Source organism: Drosophila arizonae, chromosome 4, assembly GCF_054131065.1.
Source record: "Drosophila arizonae isolate 15081-1271.41 chromosome 4, UAZ_ARI_1.0, whole genome shotgun sequence".
Taxonomy (NCBI): domain Eukaryota; kingdom Metazoa; phylum Arthropoda; class Insecta; order Diptera; family Drosophilidae; genus Drosophila; species Drosophila arizonae.
Genome location: NC_142924.1, coordinates 11,983,022 through 12,007,056, shown reverse-complemented (window position 1 = coordinate 12,007,056; position 24,035 = coordinate 11,983,022). Strand labels below are relative to the sequence as shown.

The 24,035-nt window shown below is 39.7% G+C and overlaps 2 protein-coding genes across 11 annotated transcripts; both read right to left on the bottom strand.

Moving 5' to 3' along the window:
- Positions 1-3,289: 3,289 nt before the first annotated feature.
- Positions 3,290-4,851, bottom strand: LOC108612693 (uncharacterized). Of its 2 annotated transcripts, XM_018005653.2 has the most exons (4): positions 4,692-4,851; positions 4,520-4,619; positions 4,159-4,452; positions 3,290-3,452 (listed from the first exon to the last, which is right to left on the bottom strand). In XM_018005653.2, the coding sequence occupies exons 1-4, from the start codon at positions 4,719-4,721 to the stop codon at positions 3,427-3,429; spliced, it is 450 nt and encodes a 149-aa protein (XP_017861142.1). In that variant the 5' UTR covers positions 4,722-4,851; the 3' UTR covers positions 3,290-3,426. The 2 variants fall into 2 exon arrangements, with proteins under 2 accessions (XP_017861142.1, XP_089323975.1); XM_089467849.1 differs by lacking the exon at positions 3,290-3,452 and having other exon boundaries at positions 3,849-4,452.
- A 2,394-nt stretch (positions 4,852-7,245) lies between these two features.
- Positions 7,246-23,373, bottom strand: frm (farmer). 9 transcript variants are annotated; one of them, XM_089466484.1, is made up of 14 exons: positions 23,272-23,373; positions 22,917-23,037; positions 14,796-14,925; positions 13,083-13,414; positions 12,819-13,023; positions 11,909-12,760; positions 10,537-10,575; positions 10,257-10,472; positions 10,155-10,190; positions 9,996-10,046; positions 9,834-9,935; positions 9,689-9,766; positions 9,392-9,452; positions 8,884-9,024 (listed from the first exon to the last, which is right to left on the bottom strand). In XM_089466484.1, exons 2-13 carry the CDS (start codon positions 22,938-22,940, stop codon positions 9,433-9,435), a joined length of 2,085 nt encoding a protein of 694 aa, XP_089322610.1. In that variant the 5' UTR covers positions 22,941-23,037; positions 23,272-23,373; the 3' UTR covers positions 8,884-9,024; positions 9,392-9,432. The 9 variants fall into 9 exon arrangements, with proteins under 9 accessions (XP_089322606.1, XP_089322607.1, XP_089322609.1 ...); XM_089466482.1 differs by having other exon boundaries at positions 8,739-9,024; positions 9,392-9,766; XM_089466480.1 differs by having other exon boundaries at positions 7,246-9,766; positions 23,272-23,372.
- Positions 23,374-24,035: the final 662 nt, after the last annotated feature.

The window sequence follows — 24,035 nt, the reverse complement described above, 5'->3', positions numbered from 1 at the left end:
GTCTGCTTTAAAGAGGATTATTGTGTCTGCCTTTGTTATATGACAGGTATTAGTTGGGTTTTGCGAAATGGACACAACTCTAGCCGCATTTGCACCTATTTTAAATGATTTGCACCAAGAAGTTCAGGCACGTGGCCTTTACATATATGTACATGAATAACACATACATATGTATACAGACAACTCCATCACGCCCAGCTCGCGCAGGTGCTAATGAAGTTCGCATGCCATTTTATCAGCTGGCTATACGAAAATACGCACAGCCAGGCGACATCCACGACAGACAAAAGCGAGTTAAGCCAATTAAAAATCATACTTGATAGAAAAATAAAAAAATTAATTCAAGTCTGCCATAAATACAAATGTGTGAACAACTAATGAGAGAAAAATGCTCGACTCGCAGCTTGTCTTATATTCTTGTTTATTTCTGCTACACTCAGGCACTCTCCATTTTCTATGGCTTTTCAACAGGTGACGAGAAGCACCTCAAAATAAATTGAGCTCGGGGTTCACTTAAGACTGTCGAAAGAATTTTTACTGAGAGCTTTAGTTATTTCCTTTCAACACGTATTTAATAAATTTATGGGAGAAATTAATAAACTTCAGTTGTCATTAAACCGTCCAACTTCTGTCTAAATTCTCACAATTAGCAAGTCAAGCAATATTTCAGACAGACATCTGTCAGCAATCAGCATGTGTAATAGGCCATATAATTCTTGCCATTTGACTGCTTTTACTGCTTTAAATGAAAATATTTCAATTAGAAATGTGAGTTGAGCAGGTCAGACTTGACGGGCTCTTGCTTTCAAATGCAAAAGGACGGAGGCGAGTGGGGCATATATATATATATATATATATAGATATACGTATAAATATATTTTACAAGGAATTTTAATCTGTTTACATGTCAGAAATATAAATGCTCTCATCATAAAAATAAAACAAACTTAATTATAATTTACGCAAAAATTATTTAAATGATTATCAAAATTATTTAAATTTCTAATGAGCATTCCCTGCATATCGAAGATTCCTGCAAAGCATCTATATACATACCTTACTCGGAACTCACTATGGCTAACCGCTGCTTTTTGCATAGTGTTTCCCTACGGCCCTTAAGCGAATCCCATATGTTCCGGGTATAGACCAAATTTAAGGTTTCTTTTTGATATGGGTCGGACACAACTTCACAGTTTCATGGGCAAATGTCTTGCATAATCTTGTGACTGAGAAGGTCACAAACAATTTAATTTCCAATGAAATTTGAATTCGTTTGCTGCCTGACAAAGCAACCGCCATAAGGAAATATATTTTCTATCATTTTTCTCTCTCTGTGCTTCAACCATAATAACAATCTTTTTCAAGAGCCAGCTCAATGGACGAATATGTGAAATTCAAAACAGGGAAAGCCACAAAAAGCTTGGCCAAGACATTTTCATTTTGTTGAAGTGCCTCAACAGGCAGTCGTGAGATTTCTGAAATGTTGCAAAAAGTTCAAGACATTCGGCTGCAGTTGAAACTTTTGGCCGAGCGATTCCCGTGGCTAACCGAAAACGGTTCAGCCAGCATTAAAGTTCTGTCAACATTTAAGCGAAAAAGTTTCGAGTCCTTTATGGCATTGAAATTAGAGTTGAGCAGTTTCGTTGGTGCTTGGCATAATTGGGCTAATAAGTGCAATTGCATTTCCGAGGTGGCCTGGCTTACATTCACGAGGGCAGCACTAAAAATACCTATTTATTTGTATATGTATGTGTGTCAGGCAAATATTTGCAGCGCTAATAGATTATTAATCCCGAATATGCATTGCAGTTTAATTAAAATGTTGTTAACATTAGATTTGGATGCGTTGCGTCGTGTTGCGGTGTTAATGCCGCTAGCCAAATAAATAATTCCAATTCTTTATCATTTTATTTACTTTACGCGCGCCACAGAGCACGCGCTCAGCGCACAGTCAATGCTTTAATTATTTTTATTTGCCTTGAATGCTCCGGCCCAAAAAAATATATACATATATGAAAAACACATTTTCATTAACAACAACAAACAACAAGAATAATAAAAGAGCAGCGCATCGACAGCATTTTGCTTAGTTCGATTTGATCATAATTTTAGTGAGCGATTTCGGCTCTTTTTATGGACACATAAATGTTTTAAACAATCGTATGGTTTTTTTCCCTCTCTATGTCTTCTTCTTATCGTTGGCTTTGGCACATTACGTTTTTTATGAGCGCCACGGAAGGAAGCGCAGCGCTCCATGAATGGAACGAGGCGCACACAATAATAGATTAAAGAACTCAACTGTGGAATATTTTCTCGATCGGAATTCGTGCTGTCATACGAAGCCGTAATTATTGTATATTGTATATTCTAAATTGACTTTGCTTGTGTTTAATGCTGCGATAATTTTTGAATGATTTGCTGTTATTTAGACGAACTGTTGGAAATTTCGGAAAGTTTTTGCGAATGGAATTTTAATACGATTTTTTGTATACAAAAATTGGCAATTTATAGTATATGAAGGCTATGGAAAAGTCGATGTGTGTAAACGAAAAATCGATATGCATAAATATATATAGCTTTGACTTGTAAGCAGACCCAATAAAAGCAATAGATAATTATATGGCAATAAAATACAAATATGTTCAGACATAAAATTCCTTTTGATGTTAAATTCAAACTAAATTTTTTGCCAATCTTACGAATTAGCGAAATATTCTGGCTTCTACCTAAACAATTGCCCAAATATAGTTATGCGGAATACCAGAGCTTCTCGTTCGTTGCACTGCAATCTTGCTAAACTCATGCATTAAAGAGCCATTTTGCATAAATTCTTGCATATATTTTCTTCATTTTATTGAGCATTGCATAGCGGGGAAAAAAATGGGTTTCTGCTTATCAACAAGAAACTTTCGGCTGTGTCAACACACAGCGTGTGAGCCAACTTAGACGGCGCAGTTCGAAGAGAGTGAAAACACGCTTCGTTGCATATTGCTTCGATGTTGTTTGCTAGCGCGCCCTTCAAGTGTCGCTTGCAAAACAAAAGAATCAAAATATAAACAGAAGTTTACTTTAAGCCAAGACACAAGCATTAAAAGTAGCTGCAGCTGCCACAGTGTTTGCTTTATCTTCATTTTTTGTTCTTTGTATTTTATTTAATTTTTCGCTGTGATAATGCGTTTGTCAGATACGAGGGTTGTTTTGTAAGTTAATGCGGGCTGCATTGCAATAAAGTGCATGCTAAACTTTACGAGCTAACGTTGCGAAAATAACGCTATTATTATACTATATGCTGCTGCAACTGCATGCTGTTGTTGTTGTTGTAGTTGGTGTTGGTGTTGTTGTTGGAGTTGCTGCTGTGGTGTTTGCTGAAGCATAACAGTTGCTGCTTGGTTCTTCGCTGCTTCTGTCTCTGTCTCTGTCGCACTGCTAGCCGTATGTGGTGCGCACCAAGCCTGTGAATTGGAACGAGAGAGAAAGCAAACGCAAATGGGTTTTTTAACAGAAGTTGGCAACGCGGGAGCTCGCTATTAAAGCTGACAGCAGACGTAGCATACTTTTAGGCTTTAGCTGAAAGTCTGGGGTTTGCATGCGCAATGACAGGGCAAGACAAGATGATTAAGACAACAATTACCACACATTAAGCTCAGCTGCACACAGACACACACACACACACACACATAATTGTATGCCGTTTGGACTCTCATATGACACCCAGTGAATGACAAATTTCAGCGTGCAATTGGGCGTAGCCCAGCCACAATTACCAATCTATATTATTATAATAATGTGTCTGTTGCAGCTGAAACGAGACTTGTCAGATGGATTATTAAAATGCTGCTTAAACGAGATTAGTAGGCATTAAAGTTTTATTGCTAGTTTGAGTAGCATGATGAATAACAAAAGCGTTATATACACAGCAGCGAAATAACAACAAAAACAAACACAAAGACAGCGACAAAGACAACGACATTAAGCATTAGTCATAGCCACGATAGCCGCCGTAGCTGCCATAGCTGCCGCGATCACGATAGTAATCACGATCTCTGACTATCGGCAGACCATAGCGATCGGTGTTGCGATAGTAGCCATAGCCACGATACCGCTGGCCGCTATACTCTGGCTGCCAATAGCCCGAATACTGTCTTAAGCCGCCATTACCTCCATATCCACCGTAGCCGCCATATCCCGATGTGCCCAATATATTTGTGGTCGGGTAGTAGCCGCTGCTGGGATAATAGCCGCCGCCCGTGCTGGGATAATAGCCTCCTCCCGTGCTGGGGTAGAAGCCAGCGCCGTTGTAGGTGCTGGTTGGATAATAGCCAGCGCCGGAGCTGGGATAGTAGCCGGTGTTGGGTCTATTGTAGTAGCCCGTGCTGTAGCCATAATTTGGATAATTATAGCCATAGTTGGGATAGCCAGAGCCCTGTCCAAATAAACCGCCCAAGTTCAGCACTTAAGGGCGCAGTGGAAATTGTTATAATTGAGCAATCGTTATGTTTCCGCGTCAGACGCTTCTTACACTTGGCTGAAGTTTCGGCAGTCGCTAAATCGTTCGCTTTGACATCCTGTGTCGCCGGCACCGGCTCACTCCTGGCAATCGCACCGCACAGAAGCAGCAGCTACATTTATATGAATTACACACACTTTTAGGATTAGCTAAACTCCTTTTGCTATGCCCTCTGAATACCTACCAAAAGTGGTAAGCAGCACTTGGCATACATGATGTTATATGAATTGGCTGGCTTTGCTATATGAATGGCAAATGTGCAGAGAGAACGGCGCAAAGACAACTGGCTGAAGCAACGCTTGTACTTTAAATAATTCTGTTTCCCAGACTGCGGGGCCAATTTATATTTTTCATTTTCCAGCTGAGTTGCTGCGCTCAAGTCGACGTCTACGTCGACGTTGCCGAAACAAACAAACCGAAACAATAATAAAATAAGCTTGGCCCAGCGTCAAGTCGCACTTCGCACACCAGCTAAAACGTGGCGGCTACGTTACTTTTATTACTCATACGACACGTAAGGCGGCGCACTTACGTATTCAGGGCTGGGCCCGCAGGGCATTACAAATCCAAATTAATAATGTAATGTTAAATTATTTTCACTTAAAAACCAATTAGAGATAAATTTATTATTTAATTTGTTTTCTTTACACGAAATATAATTTCGAGTTTTGAAACCTATTTATACTTACCTTACCTTCTGATTCTTGAGCATTCTAGGCTTAGTCTCAAATTATATAATACGAACGACCTTTCGGCCGGCTGATTATGCATTATTATTACTATTTGTATGGGGCAGGTGACAAAATAAATGCCTCATTTTGGCTGTCTCTTGTGGCTTGTGGCTTGTCGCTTGTCTGTTGCCAGTGCGTGAGTTTAATTTAAGATATTTGCGCTTTAAGCTTTGGCAAACACAAACAAACGTAAACTGGAAATCGTTTTGTTTAGGCTGCGTTCACAGATCGCTTTCTTTCATGTGGGCCGACGGGCACATATACATACTTATATGTATACATATATTTTTTTATGAGAACTATAGACAGAAAAATTGTTTGCTTGCTATATCTTTAATTCCAATTATCTACCCACACACACACACACACACAGGGACAAATCTGCGGCAGGGGCCAAAAACTTGCGGCTCTTCTGCAAATATTTGCGAGCTATTCTGGTATTGAGCCACGGCTTTGGCTGCTTCCCTTTGCTCGACTTACCGCAGCAAAGACAATAGAGAAAAGGCACCTTTGGGTCCATGCACTCCAAACTCATTCATGGAACGTTTAGGTGTGACTGCTAATTGGCCAATTTGAATATTCGTCGGAAGACTACTGTAATCGACGGGATGCTTGACTTCAGCTATTCAGTCTGGCTCTTTGTCCGCCTGCAGCTGTTGTGCGATCTATAAAGTTCTTGTAAAACACTTTACATCCACATTAGCGCATATAAAGCTCGAAGTAAATATAACCTCGATGTGCATATCACTTTTAGCACCAACGAAACGGTGTGAACAGCATTTGGGCTTGGGCGATGCGGGAATTACAACTTCTCAATATTGACTTGTCAGAGTCGTAAAACTAAACAAAAACTGGGTTACAGCGCGTCGTAGCACGCAATTCAAGGTGAACCCTAAGGCAATGTTATCAATTGAACCCTCTTAGCTTTGCACTTATTATGCAAGAGCTGATGAGTTATGGACTGAAAGTGATTCATGAACTGTGTCGACTTTTACCTTACGCACTCAAGAGCTTCCATCCAAATTATGTGCAAAGTTCTTTAATGTTTGCCTTAAATCAAGTTGCTGTCTATTTGAGGCTGAATATTAAGTCATTTTTGCTTCAAGCCTCAACAGACAACAGGAGTTTTGTTCTTGCCTTAAATTATTCATAAAAAATATTATTCATTTACTTAGCTTCAACGAGCCCAAGTTGGAATAACAATCAACGTGGAAGGATAACAAGACACCTCGCAGAAAAGAAACATTTCATGTACTTTTAAACATGCATACCTGGAATTATTTTCATAAAATTAAAATGCTCCGACTAAATCAACTTCCTCCTAATGTAAGCAAAGCCTTTTGTTTGTGAATGTCTGACTCACTGTCAGGCCAGAGCTCAGCAAGGAACCCAAAAGTTCATTTTCATCATACAGTCATTGTTACAAAAACATATTTAAATTGCGAAAATAAGAGACTTAATTAATTATTTATTTATTTATTTTATTTTTTTTTTTTTTTTTCAATCCGTCTGCTCGAAGCTGTGAAAGAAATTTAATGGGAAAACTTAACCAGACGATACCCTAAACGATTTACGGTTCTAAATCCGAATATATTGCTTGTATCCATGCACGATATATATATGACTTATTGACTCAGGCTTATGAATGTTATCGACCTCAATTATAGCTAAGCTGTGTGCCCAATTTCTCTCTAAACGAACCAACAAAGACACAGACATCTCTATTGTAGCTCTATATATGTATATATAATATATCTTATTGGGTCTGCCACGCCCTCTTGTCTGTTGCAGTTTAACAAAATCCATTATGCCCCAAATTACCATTTACAAACTGTTCAAAGTATAAAAATATGTCTGGGTTTTTGCTCCGTTGCTTCGCTGCTTCTGCCAGCTGCAATTGGTTAATTTATTCATAGCATACTTTCGGGCGGCACCGAAAAAGAATAATATTTTCTTGGCTTCGCTGGCGTGGAAGAGGAAATGGAAAATGGTAAACAACTATGGGCATTGATTTTTCTTACATTTTATTTAATTTCATAATTTCACATTCGACATAACAATTAATTTCTCCGCTTCAAGCATTATTAGAATAGAAATTAAATAAACTATCAACTAAAATCTAAAGAAGGCGAACAAAATACAAATTAATACATAGATATATATAAAAATGCATAATAAACAACATGTCACAAACAATTACTGGATTTCCATCGTTTTTTTTCACAATTCTCTTCTCATTTCCTTCTATTTTCGCCACTGCCAAATATCAAGATGCAAAAGAGTTAAGTAAATAGAAAAAGATTTAGCCGAGTCCGGAATAGTCTAGGCCCGGCTGATAATTGACAGGAAGCTTAGAGTGCATTTCGATTACAGCAAGAGCAAAAAATTAGTTTCTTCTTTTTTCTTTAAAGCAAATTAAATGAACACATTCAATGGGCACTTGATTCCTTCTCTATTTTCTATTCTTTTCTATTTTGCGTTTTAGTTCTTTTTTTATGTTTTTTCTTTCATCTTTTTTTTAACCTTTACTGGCTGAGAGTATTATCTCGTTAATAAAAACACTTAGACTACGCTGGTTAACTGGCCAATTGGGATTAGTTGAGGTACTGCGGATTGCGGGAGTAGTGCAGAGATTACAGGTGGTGCTGGGAGCGGGAGGTAGGCGGGAACTGGGATCATTTGAGGGGAGTTTCGGAGACATTCAGACGTCAATTGTAGTGTGTCTAGTTCGTTGTCGACTCTGCCACAGGCTCCACCTTAGTCTCAGCAGCAACGGGTGCCTCAACCTTGACTTCTACAGGCGTGGATGCCTCAGCAACGGGTGCATCAGCTTTGACTTCCACAGGCGTGGACGCCTCAGCAACGGGCGCCTCTACCTTCACTTCAGCTGGGGTGGATGCCTCAGCCTTGACTTCCACGGGCGTGGATGCCTCAGCAACGGGTGCCTCAACCTTCACTTCAGCTGGGGTGGATGCCTCAGCAATGGGCGCCTCAACCTTCACTTCAGCTGGGGTGGATGCCTCAGCAACGGGTGCCTCAACCTTGGTTTCAGCAATGGGTGCCTCAACTTTGGTTTCAGCTGGGGTGGAAGCTTCAGCAATGGGTGCCTCAACCTTGGTTTCAGCTGGAGTGGATGCCTCGGCAACTGGTGTCTCAACCTTGACTTCTACAGGCGTGGCAGCAGCAGCAACTGGTGCCTCAGCTTTGACATCTACAGGCGTGGAAGCCTCCGCAACAGGTTCCACTGGCTTGACGTTCTCCTCAACAGTTGCTGTCACCTCGGGTGCGTCTGCTGGATTAGCCTCGCGTTTCTTGTGATATTTGTCCAGATTCTGGGTGCAGGAGCATGGGCACATACATTGATCCTTCGGTCCGGCGCCTGAGAAAATTGAGTGCACACTGAAGCTGCTCGGTATCGTGGCTGGCTGGACGCCCAGTGGGAAGGGATCCACAGTTTGATATTTGTTTGGCGTGTGAATCGAATTGTCATCGCAATTGGCGTAGTACTCCGCTGGCAGTATGACCACGGGCATGAAGGCGATCACAGCACCCTTAGGAATCTTGTCGGGTGGGTAGAAGGCCGGCAGGCCAGGTGCCTGTGGCACGACGGGCAGTTGGGTTAGTGACATGGCGTTCATTATGCTGCCGAAATTCGGGTTTCCATTGAAGCCGGTGAATTGTTTGTTAAAGTCGACCGAGGCCGGATTCGAGTTGGGATAGGATGTGGAGGAGGTATAGGTTGGCTTTGAAGAGTGCGGCTTATCGGCATTACAAACGCAGGTTTCGCTGCTTGGCGGTTGCGACGTCACATGCAATGGGGGAGAGGGACGTGGAGTTACATTCTTGCTGGTGATTGGCGTTCGGTCAACGTAAACCGGTTTCACCGGCTTCGGTTCAATGTAAATGAGTGGTCGGGCAGTCGGTCTGTAGGTCGGTGCTGGCTCAAATGGCCTGGGTGTCGATGGGTTATATGTCGGCACACTGATCGTTGGTCGTATTGGTTCGATCGGTACCACGGGCACCGGCTTCGGAGTGTTGACAAAGAGTGGCGGTTGTGGCTGTATTGGTTTGTATGGTGTGGGTGTCGGTGTCGGTGCTGGTGTTGGTCTGCGTGTGGGTGCTTGTGTGGGTATCTTAGGTGTAATTATATTACCCGTTGGTACTTTTGTAATGCCTTTTACTGGTCTTTCCGTATTAATAGTGATAGCCGGGACCTTTGGTTGAGTCGTGGTAATTATTTTGGTTGGTGGTCGTGGTGTGGGATTCGCAGGAACGTGGATAGGAACGGTATTTGGGGAAGAAGGAGGAATATAGGTTAGTGGTGGTTTAGTAGTTGGCACTTTCTTAATCACAAAATTATCGTTATGTTCATAATTTGGCTTGAAAGTTGGTGGCTTAAAACTCGGTTGAATGACTTGTGAGCTTGATGGTGGATGTGGGACGATTTTACCCTCAACTGGCGGCAGGTAAGCCTCGGGATCCTTGTTCGAATATCTGGGATCATCTGGCTTGTATGGTGGACGTGGTCCTTTGAATGGGAAAGTAAAAAAAGTTATTTATGAGCCATTTTCAAATGGTATGCCGCAGCTACAAACCGGGTGGTCCTGGTGGGCCTGGACGTTGAGGGCCGGGTGGTCCGGGAGGTCCGGGTGGGCCTGGACGTGTGGGACCAGGTGGTCCGGGAGGTCCTGGTGGGCCTAAAAAATCAATCAGATTAAAGACAATCAATTTAAGCTATGCCAATAAATGGCGCTTACCGAATGGTCCTTTAGGTCCTGGACGATCGGGTCCGTTAGGTCCGGGTGGTCCTATAAGAATTTGCATAACATTTATACCATAGCCCGAGACAGTCAAATCACCAAAGTGTTGTGTGCTAAGCTTTTCTTATCTTAAGTTAGATCAAACGTTCAACTTACCTGGTGGTCCGGGTGGGCCGGGGGGTCCCTTTGGTCCTGTAATTAATTAGTTGAGTTGCCATAAGGTTTCATTGAATTAATTAAGGAATTCTTTTATCTTACCGCCTGGTCCGCGTGGTCCGCCGGGTCCGCCAGGTCCCTTTGGTCCGCCGGGTCCGTTGGGACCGAAACCGCCGCCATCGCCTTTGCCTCCATTGCCGCCGACGCCGCCCTCAGGTCCAACTACATGCACATATGGTGGGGCTGGTGGTCCAGTGGGTCCTTCAACATGCACATATTTACCAGAATCATCATGATAGTATTTTCCTTCATTAACACCTACAGTGAATGAAAAATGTGAATAAGCAAAGCCCGAACAAATTCAAATATTTCTGTAACTTACCCCTATAACTTCCGCTTTTAGGATTATATTTACCGGCTCCTATGGGGAATAAAGAGTAACGTGATGCAAAGCAAACGATTATTACATTTGTATCGATATGAATCAAAGAGTGTGCTACGACGTATAAGTGTAAATTAGCTAAGGACTAACTACAATACTGTGCATTCAGTACGTTACAGTACTACATATACGGGTAGATACCCCTAGGTGCTGCTAGGTACGAGGTGCATTTAAATAGACCTAAACAACTTACGACTACGGGGCGTGCTAAGATACCAAAACCAAAATAAATAAATACTAAAATACATGCAGATTGACTAACGGTTAAATTAAGTTTAAGAGAATATAAATAAAAACAAATTCCAAAACCAAAATATTAGTTGTAAACCATCAACAGTTAGTACCGTTGCTCAAGCATCATGTATGGGGGCGTGACAGTGTGTGTAATTAAATATTTGTACAAATGTGCCAAGGCTTCCAAAAAGGTGAGCGTTTATGGATGGGCGTGTGCTCTCTGAGTGTGTGTGTGCGTGAGTGTGCATGAGTGTCTGTGTGCTTCATTCTGGTGCATGAAAGCATGAATGAGAAATTGTGGTTGAGTAAGTGTGTCAAATATTGGTGAAACGGTGCGTGATTTCTCAGCCAAATGCTGAGCTGAGAAACAAAACAGAAATACGGTGATAAATTGAAAAATATATAAACAATAATTGAATGGGCTTTCGATCAAAAACAGTATAAATCTTTGATAGCAAAAGCTGATGAAGGAGATAGTGACAGTAAAGAGAGGGAGAGAAACAGGTATAGAAAGAAAGGTAGAGAGATATAGAGAGGTAGAGAGATAGAGAGAGAGAGATATTGATATTTATTGCTTGATTGTGCGCTCTTAGCAGAAGTGCTCTAATAACAGTAAAAATATCTATGGGGTGCCCTAAAGTTGCCCTGCTGTGTGTGTATGTGTGCGTGTGGGTGTGTATAAAGTTGTGCCTGAATAATATAGTTTGAGAATTGTGTATTTTGAAACAGTAACAGAATGGTGTTTTTAAGATTATATTGGTTTCAAGTTTCTTGGCTGAAAATAAACAAGACTGCTTAAAATAGAACATAATTAATTGTACATTAGCATAAAATAGGCATATATCATATATCAATTTATATAATATATTGCTTAAATGGAACTTAGGTCTATGCCAGCAAAGCAGAGAAAAAATATGAACAGGCCGCTTTGCATTTGGGGCAATATCGTTTAGACTTATCTGAAATGCTTAATCAATTACTTAAGTGTTATCTCCCCCCATAGCCGCTCTGCGACCTGTTCAGATTTTTATGTTTCTATCTGTGCGGCGGTGCAGTTTCAAGTCTCAATTGATCTAACCTGATGTGTATTTGATTGCCCCAGGAAAACCGGTATTGGTGTCTCCAGTATAGGCGCCACTGTTGTCGGGTTGGTTGCCGCTGTAGCCACCAGTACCCCCGCCCGGACGGCCGCCAGAGCCGGCCCCGATATTTAGGTCACCACCTGGGCGATAGGCACCACCGTCACCTGGTCGATAGGCATTACCATCAATGATATTGCCACCACCACCAGGACGGATTCTATCGCCTCCGCCCAGAGGTCCGGGTCCGGTAGTATCACCGTCACCAACACCGGTACCTTGGCCGGGACGGTAAATGCCAGGACGACCTGGACCGGAACCACTGCCGACCACATGAGCATCACCGTCACCGGGTCGGAAGCCAGTGCCGGGGCGGTATTTACCACCATTGCCGCGACCGGCTCCATCGCCAGGGCGGTATCTGTCACCGTCACCGACGCCAGAACCGCCACCTGGGCCGTTGGCATCTCCATCGCCAATGTTGTTGCCAGCCCCGATGCTAGTACGATTGCCTTCCTTATATACCGGTTTTCCTGGGGCTCCCAGTCCCACGCCGAGAGGTCCCGGTGGTCCGGGTGGTCCAGGAGGTCCCTTGGGGCCAGGTGGCCCGTTGGGCCCTTTTGGGCCAGCAGGACCTGCTGGGCCGTTAGGGCCGTTTGGACCTTTTGGTCCGTTCGGTCCAAATCCTCCATTGGGGCCGAAACCTCCATTCGGACCGTTCGGTCCGCCATTTGGACCGAAGCCTCCGTTTGGACTAAACGATCCTCCATTGGGGCCGAAACCGCCCTGGCCGCCTTGGGGGCCCACAATATGCTCGTAAGGCCTATTATCTGGTGTGTACCTTCCATCATCTGAAACACAAATATTTGAATCCGCCCCAAATCTGGGTGATCGCAGTCAAAAGCTCACTGCCGCCTGCGCTTCCGGGTCTTAGGGCTGCCACCGAATGGGAGGACGGAGCTTGATCGCCAGGACCCTCGTAGGTATGTCCCTCGCCCGTATTGAACAGACCCTTCGGTCCCTGCTTGATAATTTTATAGCTCTTCTGTGCCTCACCCTTCAGTGGTGGAATGCTAATTGAGGAGCCGGTTGAGCTACTGGTGTGGTGCTTGTTCTAGAAAGACGAACGCACATAAGTCACTGTGCGCATGGGATTCCATTGCATCATCTTACTTCATCCACGATGAAATAGGGTATGTCAGGAACGGCACCGTCTATGAATTTGCCGCAGCCAATGGGGAAATAAAGCTGGTCCCACTGGAGCAGAATGCCAGGCTTAGACGGACCACCTTTCGTCTCATTGTATAGACCGGGCGGGAAGGTCTCCACTGGTTTCTCCGGCTCCACCGTGCGGTAGCCATGTACATCAGCCACATAATGTGTGGCGCGAAGCAGATGATAGGGATCGATCAGACCGTAGCAACCATAAGTAACACCGTCCGGGCCCCGCGTCTCATGATGGAAGTTTCCAGTCTTTCCGACATCATAGCCATATCGATAGGCGTCTTTAACATTTCGTTATGATATTTCGTTGTGTTGGATTTTTTCGATAGGTTTTTTTTTTTTTTTTTTTTTTTTTTTTTTTTTGAGGGAATTTTCAGTATTTTGGGAGTGGATTTTTGGTTGAAAGATAATGGTTTTAGAGTTTAACGTTTTGGTGTGATAGGGAGAATTTGAGATTTGCTGAAAATTGTGCTGTGAAGTTGGTTGTAGAAATTTACGCACCTACTCTATAACTGCCTAACATCAATTTATAGCCTGCTTTTGGGCGCTGAAACTGCAACTGAAACTGTTGAGAATATGCCTACATAACGTACATATGAAGTTGAAGGAATATATTTAGACAGACAGAAAGAGAGAGCGAGAGGAGAGAGAATGTTTTTTGTGGGGTTTGTTTTGTGTGTTGTTTTGCTTTGTTGTTTGTTGTCATTGTAATTAGCGGGATTTAATTGTTGACTGGGGTTGGTTTCAGTTTTGGATAATGGGGAGAGGGATAGGGAGAGGGACAGGGTGAAGGAGAGAGAGAAAGAGTATGTTTATGCGAAGCATTTTTTGCATTTTATGTATAACTTTTTTCCACTAAGATCAAAATAAATACATAAAAATATATATGTATATATATAAATTAAAGGAAGAGAGAGAGGGAGAAAGTAAATGTGTGTGTATTTGTGTATGAGAAAGAGAAAAAGAGAGAGTGATAGAGAGAGGATAGATTGAAGATAGAGCGATTTTATTGTTGATTTTGAGCATATTTACAATTTGACTACGATTTCTACGGTGAGTTTAGTAAAGCTGAGCTACAAGGGTAAAAAATATAAATTAAGAGAAAGAAAAAAAAAAACAACTACATAGATAGCGGGTTTCTTTGTTGTTGTTGATTGTTTGTTGTTTTTGTTGTATCGTTTGGTTTGTTTACTTTTTTATTTCGAGGCATTAATGTGTAAGTTTTGGTCAAACTGCTGAGGTTGGCGGTGGGTGGGAGACGGGTCAACAAAACAATTACTTAAAGTTACTCAATAATAATAGTAATAGTAATAAATTTTGCGGTCAACTACTTATCAAACAAACAAATTACAAATACAAATTGAGCTACGATTAACGAGTTACAGGGCGAAACGATGTACACAAAAAACTAAGAAACTGCATGGAATGATATTTGGCAAATAGATTTAGTCGTTATGATGTGGGATATATGTAAATATATATATGTAACTATATACATATATAGATACGATACGATACGATGATACAGATTGTTCAAACTAATATATTACAATTTCGATGTGTGGGAAATACAATTTTGGTATATAGTTTCAGATCGAATCGGGTTTCTCGATGTGAGTAAGCGTGGATATGTGATACAAATTGTAAAACGTGATTACTTACTTGTGTCAAAGTTTGACGAATAATATTGTTGGTTCGTTGTCTTTTTATCATTGATATCGACGATCAATCGTCGATTCTCTGAATCGAATTTGGCAGAGTAAACGCATTGCAACAATATGCAAGCGACGACCTGTGAATAATATAGAAAAAGAGCAGATGTTATATGAGTAACTCTTAGATATATACATTATCTCTCTCTATATATGTATATGCATATCACTGAAATGGTAAGAAAACCCAAATGAACAACTGTCAAATGGCGTTGTTAAGATAAATGTTGACGCCTTATTGTCATTACAGAGTCATTCGCGGCACGCCCACAACTTTTGCTTTTAACATAGAGATTTGTCTTCTTTTATTATTTTGGTTATTGACTTAATTTACATAGACCAGAGATGAGTCAATAAATAGCTGTGATGCCTCACTCAAGGCAGTTCGTCTGAGGAATTCACTCTTCTTCTTCTTGCTATTGTTTCTATTACTGTTGTTGTTACTGTTGTTGTTGGTATTTGTATGTTTGTATGCAAATCAGACACCTTTTAGATCCGGTTCGATACGTTTAGTTTGCAAAATTAAAGCAACCAAATAATGTCATATAGGCAGGTAAAATGTCAAAGGCGTATGTATGTATGTATATATAGACGTATATTGGTATGAGTATTTAAATTCTTGTTTTCAGTCAAGTTTATTTTTTCGGGTCTGTCAGGCGTCAGATGTTGATGACAATCTGTTTGTCGAACTGGATTTGCGGTTTACTTTTATTTAGCTGCACCTTCCAAGTCAATTTTGTGCGCATTTGTCGCAGCAAATTGCTTTACGCTGCACACAAAGCACGTAGATATATATATTTGTATCTCTATTGGCTATTTGCGTACTTGCTGAGAAATGTCAGCGCCAATACTTTACAAAATGAGAAGAAGAAGAACAAGATGAAGAAGGGGACAGAAACCAGTTGATTTTAATGGATTTACTGACAGCAATGGTCAATTAGCTTAGTTCGTACGTCAGCCAAATAAATCCAAAGTGAATTGCTTTTAATTTCTATTAGCTAAATACCAGAGAGCCCGCGCGACTACGACTACTGCCCGTCCATCGGTCCATCGGTCTGTGGAGTTGGCCAGTGCATACCCAAAAACCCGAATTGAATATCTTATCGCGGTAATCTTTATGAATACAGCTGAATTTACATATTTATTTATTTATACACACGCACACAGCATATAACTTATCTACAGTTCCGGCAATGCTCAAATAAAAACTTCCTTACAAAGAAACCAGTTCCATGTTGGACCAATCTACTATCGACTAATATAGTAGAATTCATTAAGCAATAATTCTTAAATATATGTCTCTCTCGATGGAGACAACGCTCTCGAGGCTAGCCGTGAGCTATAAACAATTTGACAATGGCCTTCAAACTAAGCCAAATAATTTATTAGTTTTTACAATTTGCTATTTAATTTTTCATGATGAATATATTAGGTAATTTATTTATTTCTATCTTTTCTTATAATTTTTATTTTTTTATTTTACTGTTTTCTATTGTCTTCAACTGAAATTGGTTTCTTTCATTCGACAGTGTTTGGGCGCGTCGACAAAACCTGGGCGCGCTAGGGTTAAGGCTGACAGAAATTTTTGCGGTAACGCCCTGCTAAATGCAACGGCAATTGATCGTAAAGTGTAACTAACACACTTTAAATTATTTATTTATAATTTATGTTGCTCATTAATAATACTCAAGCGTAGACAATGCCGTTTAATGCTAGATTTAAGACCCTCTGCATAAGCAAATCGATGCCAACGAGCCAAATGGGTAATCAAATTTGATATGCGATAAGGTCAATCATTTATATGTATATATATATACATAACCAAGAGATTATATCATATATATCACTATCAATAAGTTCGAATCGCATCAAATGCCAAGCTAACGAAACCAATCGAAGGAGGCTAAAGACTTCAGCCACTCGTCTAACACTTTGCTCGGAAGCCGTGGAGGCCCTCAATGACGTTTGTCTGCATTCGCATATCATTAATGCAAATTCGATTGTCTTAATGGCCGACGAGGCTGGAAATCAAACGACTAAGCTATACCCTCATAGTGTATTTATATAAGGCTGCCTGCCGATTATTGCGCAAATTCTTCAATATTCAATTCATAATTCATGCAACCGATGCTGCTGGTGCCATCGAGGTGTTGGCTACCTGTTCGCCTGCTCCAAAATCTCCACAAATCAATTGCTTGTGTATATAATCAACTTGAAAATCATTTTTCAGCCAGTGTCTGCTTATTTGCTTTTAAATTTGTTTTCAAATTATTTTTTATTCATTTATTGCAGCTGCTGACAGGGGAGGTCGCCGTGTCACCCACATATCAACGGCGGCAGCTTTAACTGTTTTTTGTGCGATGTGGCCAACAGCAACACATATTGCTCTGCTTCTTCTGTTCATGAATCATTTACAGCAATGACCTTTATACTAAATGAAATTATTAATGTGCTAGCTTCAAAGTTTGGCAACAAAAAAAAGGTAAAACAAGGGCATAACAACTGTTCATCAAATTCTACATAAAAAAAAAAAAAACATTTATATATAATGTATCTGCAGGATCTGCGGACGCAACTTATAAATAAATAACTACGAAAGTTATGATTGATGTAACTGAATAATGAAATTGGGTCTGAAATGCGGCCAACTTGAAAGTGGTTTAAAGTGCTTTGCAAAGCAAATATTTTATTATGAAATCAAGCTTTTATTTATTAAAAATGCTTCCATTGGGTTTCCCATTCATATTAACTGCAGAGTTGATCAGAAACTGCATTAATATAAGTAGCTCACGAACGAATTGGAGCTGCGGGATATTAGGGCAAACCCTCTCAATTAGCCAAATCCAATAAATAACTCAATTAATTGGCTCACCGCGCCCACCTCGATGACCGCCCACATGGGCAATTATGTAAGCTTTAAGCCATTGCTATGGGTAAAAGTGAATCACATTCATTTGTTATGCATAATTAGTGATTGTGGCTTTATCTGGCAGCTCAGCTCAGCTCATGGGGCATGCCCCAAATTTCGGCTTGCCTCACATGAAATTCATGCATGACGCAAGCCGTCAAATCGCACTTCAAGTAAAATCAATTCTAGAAAAAAAAAATCAAAATTAATAATTTAGTTGAATGCGCCTGGCATGTGGGCCAGTTGGCAAGTCAGAGGCAAGACTTTGTGAGGCGCGAAGCGGCGGCATTTAAAAGTTCACTTTGTTGCAGTGCGTGCAGCATCAACAAGTTCTGCTGCTCGTATATCATTCAAGCCAGTCAACGACGTCAAGCGCTATGAACATATGGCTATGACCCAAAAGTTCTGCCAGCCTTGCCTCGCTCTGGCTCCAATATACAATGCGCCATGAATCTTTGCATAGTTTTGCATAAGTTGTCAGTGGCTTCATGTGCGGAGAGACAGCTGGGCGGTCCAACAGAGGCAGCCGCCATATGCAACATATTAATGGAGTTGTTCGCACGCACAGTTTGTTAACATGCCGCTGCTACAACATTAACATCATCAACATCATCAGCACCTTCAGCATCGTCGGCAGCATCGACATCATCATGATTAGCATAATGATGAGCATCATCCACACTATCCCCCAAGCATTGTGGACCGTTATCGTCAAACAGGTTTCGAATTCAATCTCACAGCAACTCAGCTCTGCTCTGCTGTTTGCCCTTTTAGCGTCAACAAAATCTCGGCACATATATATATATATATATATATATATATATATATATACCTATATATGTACGAATTTTTTTTTTTTTTTTTTTTTGGCATCTTATGGACTTACACTTCAAGGTCAATTGGCATCTGGTAACTGGTGCTGAACAAAATTGTGCGCAAAAGACAGCGCCAATAACTGCCAAGCAATATATATATAGATATTTTCAGCTTTTATCATAAAATGCAACTGCTTTGGGCTGTGTCTGGCCTTAATCGATGACAACATACAAGACGAAAAAAAAAACTACATACAATACAGCGAATGCATTTTATTGAAATTGCTTAGCTGCAGTTCATAAATTTTGATTGAGCTTATGATGAAATTTCGAAATTTCAATGAAAATGCATTGTGAAATGTAAAAGTCCCTGAATCAGACTTAATACACACATACATATATATATACGTATATATATATTACTATATATGTATAAGCAGTACCATTTAGAGTTGCCAAAAATTGAGTCAAGCCAGCAGCAGGTCGAACAAAAACAAATCTGTAGAAGCTCAGCTCTGACATGGTAGTACAATAAACGGCGACAAACGAGTCTTACCCGCTCTGGACAATGCCCTTATTTGGGTTTTTCCATTTCATCCAGAGACTGATTTAATTAGCGCAGAATTTGTTTGTCGAGTACAGATTTGGATATGGGAGGAACGGCGCTAATAGGTTCATTGATATCATCTAATGTCACATGGAGTGAACTGAGAGAAGTGCAGCAATAATAGTATATTTGGCATCCCGAAAAAAGTAATTAATTGTTGCATTTGAAACAAATGCTATTCAGACCACTAATTAAAACAAGTCAAGCAAGCTGACATCATTTGTTAGCCAAAAAAAAAAATGAAATAAAAAAATATTTCAAGCGCTACGCAAACAGAGAGACTATTTATATAAATATATATATATAATTATATAAATAAATATATTTTATTGGGTAAATGACTTTTACTTTCTTTCCAGCGACTTTTGACATTTTCAAGGAATCATCTCCGCTCACATATATCAAATTTCTGTTTGGTGTATAACGTTTTCGTTTTTATTCAAACGAGAAAAGCTCAAAACCTGCAAAACTTCGTTCTTCATTTTGGCTTTGACTATTTGCATTTTGTTTTGCTTTGTTTATTTTTTAATCGCTGACGAATATCAAAATACCTAATTTGCATTTCTCGATTTCACATTATGGACAAATATTAGATAAAAAGCTACTTTGGCTCTTGATGATATCAAAGCTACCAAGTTCACGAGTTAAATGCAAAGAAATGAGAGGCCATTAAAAGTGAATGTGAATTAAGAATCTATTGATAGTAAGAGCTAGCAGATAAAAATGAGGTAATCGCATAGTTGAAAGCGAAATTTATTGTTATATCACGAGCTAAGTTCAAGGAGCGCCATTAAGGAACTGAAGAGCTAAGAAAATAGCTTTTAAAACTAACCACACATATATAGATCTACATATTACTTACTATTACATATATAGATCTATTACTAAAATGTGTTGTCCAACATTCGTTTTACTATTTTTCATGAGAAAACCTGTATACATACCTACATATACGATACTTTACAGCCCTGTGAGCAACTGTAAAAAGCAATCAACAGTTTGGACCCAAATAAAACCTATAAAACTAGTTCTCGCCTAGCATGCTAAACATTTGGCTAGGCCGTCGACATTTATGCGTCACACGGAATGTCAGACACAGACACAGACACCGATACAGATACAGATACCAAATTGTTCAGATATCATTGCAGGAATGATGCTACACGGGCCGACAGTTATCTAAATGCGAAATCTTTAAGTGCAGCACACAAAAGAAATTCTCAACTTCTTAAAATTCCAGCCTCAACCTCGTTCAGAGGAAATAAAAGTGAGCATGAAGAAACAGATGGCAAACGAACAACGACCGACGAGCAGATGCTCTCACAAAGAACTTCGGCTAGCTAATCACATAATCTGTATTAAATTACCAACTTCCTACTGCATAGTCCACTTATTAGAGGGAAACACAAAACTGTGTCGCCAAGTAATTACCACATTGACAGTGAGTGTGTAAGTCAGGCAGTATTCGGCTCAAGTCGTCGCCAAACAAATTGGCCGCATACGTGTCTGCCAGCACTTGGCTAAAGTGCGCCCACAGCAATTGGTTTAGCAGCTCGTTGATGGCGAACAGAGAAATCTTGATAAAAGTAAATTTTGTGGTGAGAAAAAAAAGCACACAAAAAATTGGTGGGCAGCACGTTTAACCCCAGAGGCAGAGCAACGGGTCAAGAAACTGTGGCACGTGCACCTTCAGCTGTTGGCACTTGCCATGTGAGCAAAATGATCCCAAAATATTTGTCACCTGCACGTCTAGGCAGTAGGTGTATCACTGGCACCTTCAAAGTGGCAATATGACACCTTTTTGCAGGTATTTTGCTGGCTACCTGTCATAAATTGTTTGCCTGTGTCGCCTTAGAAACTGCGATGCTTATAAGCTGAGCCGGGCGTGCTCAATCGTGCTCTGTTCGTGTCACGCATCGACTCGCCTTCATTAAGTCAAGCCATTCGAAGCTCCAAATTTTATTCCTCTCTGCTTGCAATTATGCCAATTAGCATGCACTGGCGAAAAAACGCTAAGAAGTTTAGCACAGTTTTTAATGAAGCGGCGCAATGTCCTTGAAGTAATCGTGTTGCGTTAAGAATTTAAACTAATATGTGGTTCGCTCGAATTATTGAATTATTATTGCTGCGGAATTCGAGCCACAGATATTTCTAGCCTCAAAAAAAAAAAATAATAATAATAATAATAATAAATAAATAAATAAAAAAATTTCGTAGCTCAAAGCTAGTTAAGCCCAAATATATGCCAGCAATTAAGACTTGGAATTTGGAATATATTTCCGTGTATAGACAGGCCCTTACATGTATATTAGATGGGTGTCTTACAGCAAAAATAATTCAAGATCATAAAATGACTTAATTAAAGCTTTTGATGAATTTGAGATGATGTCTATAAATTAGCATATATGTATAAATATTAGCCTATATATGTATAAATATAAATAATACAGTAAAATCCCGATAATTCAAAATGGCAAGGAAATTAAAATGATCGAAAACCATTGAGAATGAATTTCATTCAAGAGGATAGACTTTTTTTCGATTTCTTGCGATTTTGAATTTAGCGGAGTACAAATTATCAAGACTCGACTGTATATATATTTATTTATTTATAATTATATAGATAGGTAGATCACATACATATATGCATTCATAAACCTTTTGAACCTTCAACAATACAATTTGTTAATTTGCATAAAAATCAATATCAAACAAACAAAGAACACGCAAATAAGTCACCTTTAAACAAATGCCCAATAAATACAACATTTTTAACTAATTTAATGGGTTGAAAAAACATTTAATGCGCTTTTGTTCAATATACAAATAAATTTCGTTGGGATTTTTTTTTTCGTTTATTTATTTATTTTTGTTTTTTACAGTCAGTTTGCATTTTTGCCAGCTGACGCAAAGTATTAAAAAAAAAAAAAGGAACAGTAAAAATTGAAATAACTGAATAATTACTGCTTAGTAGCGGACAAAATATACTAAAGACCTCTAATTCTCCACTGGCGCAGATGCATACTAAATATATTCAAAAAACTAGGCGAGACTCTAAAGCAAACAAGTCGCGAAATACCCACAGATCGCCGGCTCGTTCATATTTTGTTTGCACTGTGGCTAAGGAAAATGCCGGTTATTATCGCATACACACATTAAGTAAACGCAACACCTGGAATAACACTATTCATAAATAAATAACTAAATAGTTACAACTTGACCCGGACTTGACCAAATTAAAGACGAAGAAGAAGAAGAGCTGGCCTAACAGCCGAGGCTGCAGCAAATAAAGATTCGCAATGATTTTGTTGGTGATTTCAACCTTGGCTTTCATGCATTTCTTAGCAAATACGCCCTGAACTCATATTTCGATTGTTTATTTGCATTTCTCATCTACCGGTATTTCTTTTCGACATTTATTTCGTTTGTTTTCCTTACGATTTGTTAGCTAAGCGCTAAGTGTTAGTACGCACAGGCGGGGAGCTAAGTTTTTGGCCGTGACTCAAAACGGCAGCTGATGCTATTGATTATCGCATTACGCTCGTAATAGCATGATAATAATAATTACTTCATATGATGGGCAATCAATCGATATTTATCGATGTGATTAAAACTAATCGTAGATAGATAGTTTATACATATTTTTCATTTATTAGCTTAGTTTCTATTAGGATTTAAAATTAAATGATTATTTTTTATTTTATTTTTTTCATTTATTTTCAGTCTTTTATCTTAACTCACCATGCATAAAGCTGCACGCGCCATTTTGCAACGAACGTAATTTAAATTGACACAAGAATCGCCAGTAATTATTTTATTTATTTGCTATCTAACAAATTTTTGCAATTATCCAAATTCCAATCTTGAAATATGTAAAGAAAATTAAGAAAAAGTTTTTAATATTTTTTTTTCAAATACAATATATTGTATAATTATTTGCACAGATTTGTTGTTGGAACACGAATTGAGAATTTTGAATTTTTTGTTGTTGTCCTTGCGAATTAGTACAGTTTATTTATCAAGTTCTTGATTCAGTTGGGATCTGCGGGCTTTGCACGGAATTTTGGCGTAGATCAAACACTACTACTGTATTTACTTGGGGGGAAGGGAGCCTAACTAGAGCTCATACCGTGGTGACCGATGTGGACGAACTGAAGATGAACGCAGCGCGTCTTTGCCATATAAACAACGCAGCTGAAAATAAAATATGAAAAAAAGGCACACACACACACATCGGAAAGAAAAAGACCAAAACCCCCATTCGGAGAGCAGCGATCCACCAATACAAATGAGAGTTGGGGAGCAGCTCCAGTGACAGTTGAATTGTCAGCTTCTCTGTGTGTGACTTGTCAAAGTGCGTGCCTCAGTGTATATGTGTGTATGCGTGTGTTTGCGTGTGTGTGTTTCTCTGTGATTTGCGTAGCTCGAAACAAGTTTTGTGTCGATGAATTTTTGTTAATTTATATGGGTGAGAGCAAGAGATGAGCTTAGCTTAGTTACAGCTGAGCTTCGGTTCGTATACTCAACAAATTTGCTACTCCCTCTCTCTCTCTCGCTCTCTTTCACCGTTTATCTCTCAGGTGGAGACTGACACGGACTACCCCTACTTAAACACCACGACTTGCGTGTTTCAAGAATTCAGCTTCACTTTCAGGTTTGGATTCTTCATTAGGAATATTGAGATTTTTTTTTGTGAAGATTTATTGTTTTTCTTTTTTTCTCCTCTTTAACTTTTTTTTTTTTTTTGCGTACAAGAATTTATATTTATTTTATTTTAAAGTCTTTGTCTTTAATTGAAAATTCGAGTTTTTCCTGTTTGTTTTGACTTAATTTTTAGCATTAATCGAAAACTGATCTATT

Coding starts and splice junctions, on each gene's coding strand:
- LOC108612693 (XM_089467849.1), bottom strand. CDS start 4,721: ATGTATGCCAAGTGCTGCTTACCACTTTTG. Junction 4,620..4,691: donor AGTGCTGCTTACCACTTTTG/GTAGGTATTCAG, acceptor ATATAAATGTAG/CTGCTGCTTCTGTGCGGTGC. Junction 4,453..4,519: donor TGCCGAAACTTCAGCCAAGT/GTAAGAAGCGTC, acceptor TGCGCCCTTAAG/TGCTGAACTTGGGCGGTTTA.
- frm (XM_089466480.1), bottom strand. CDS start 22,940: ATGGCGCGTGCAGCTTTATGCATG. Junction 14,926..22,916: donor CGCGTGCAGCTTTATGCATG/GTGAGTTAAGAT, acceptor TATTATTCACAG/GTCGTCGCTTGCATATTGTT. Junction 13,415..14,795: donor TTCGTCAAACTTTGACACAA/GTAAGTAATCAC, acceptor GAAATGTTAAAG/ACGCCTATCGATATGGCTAT.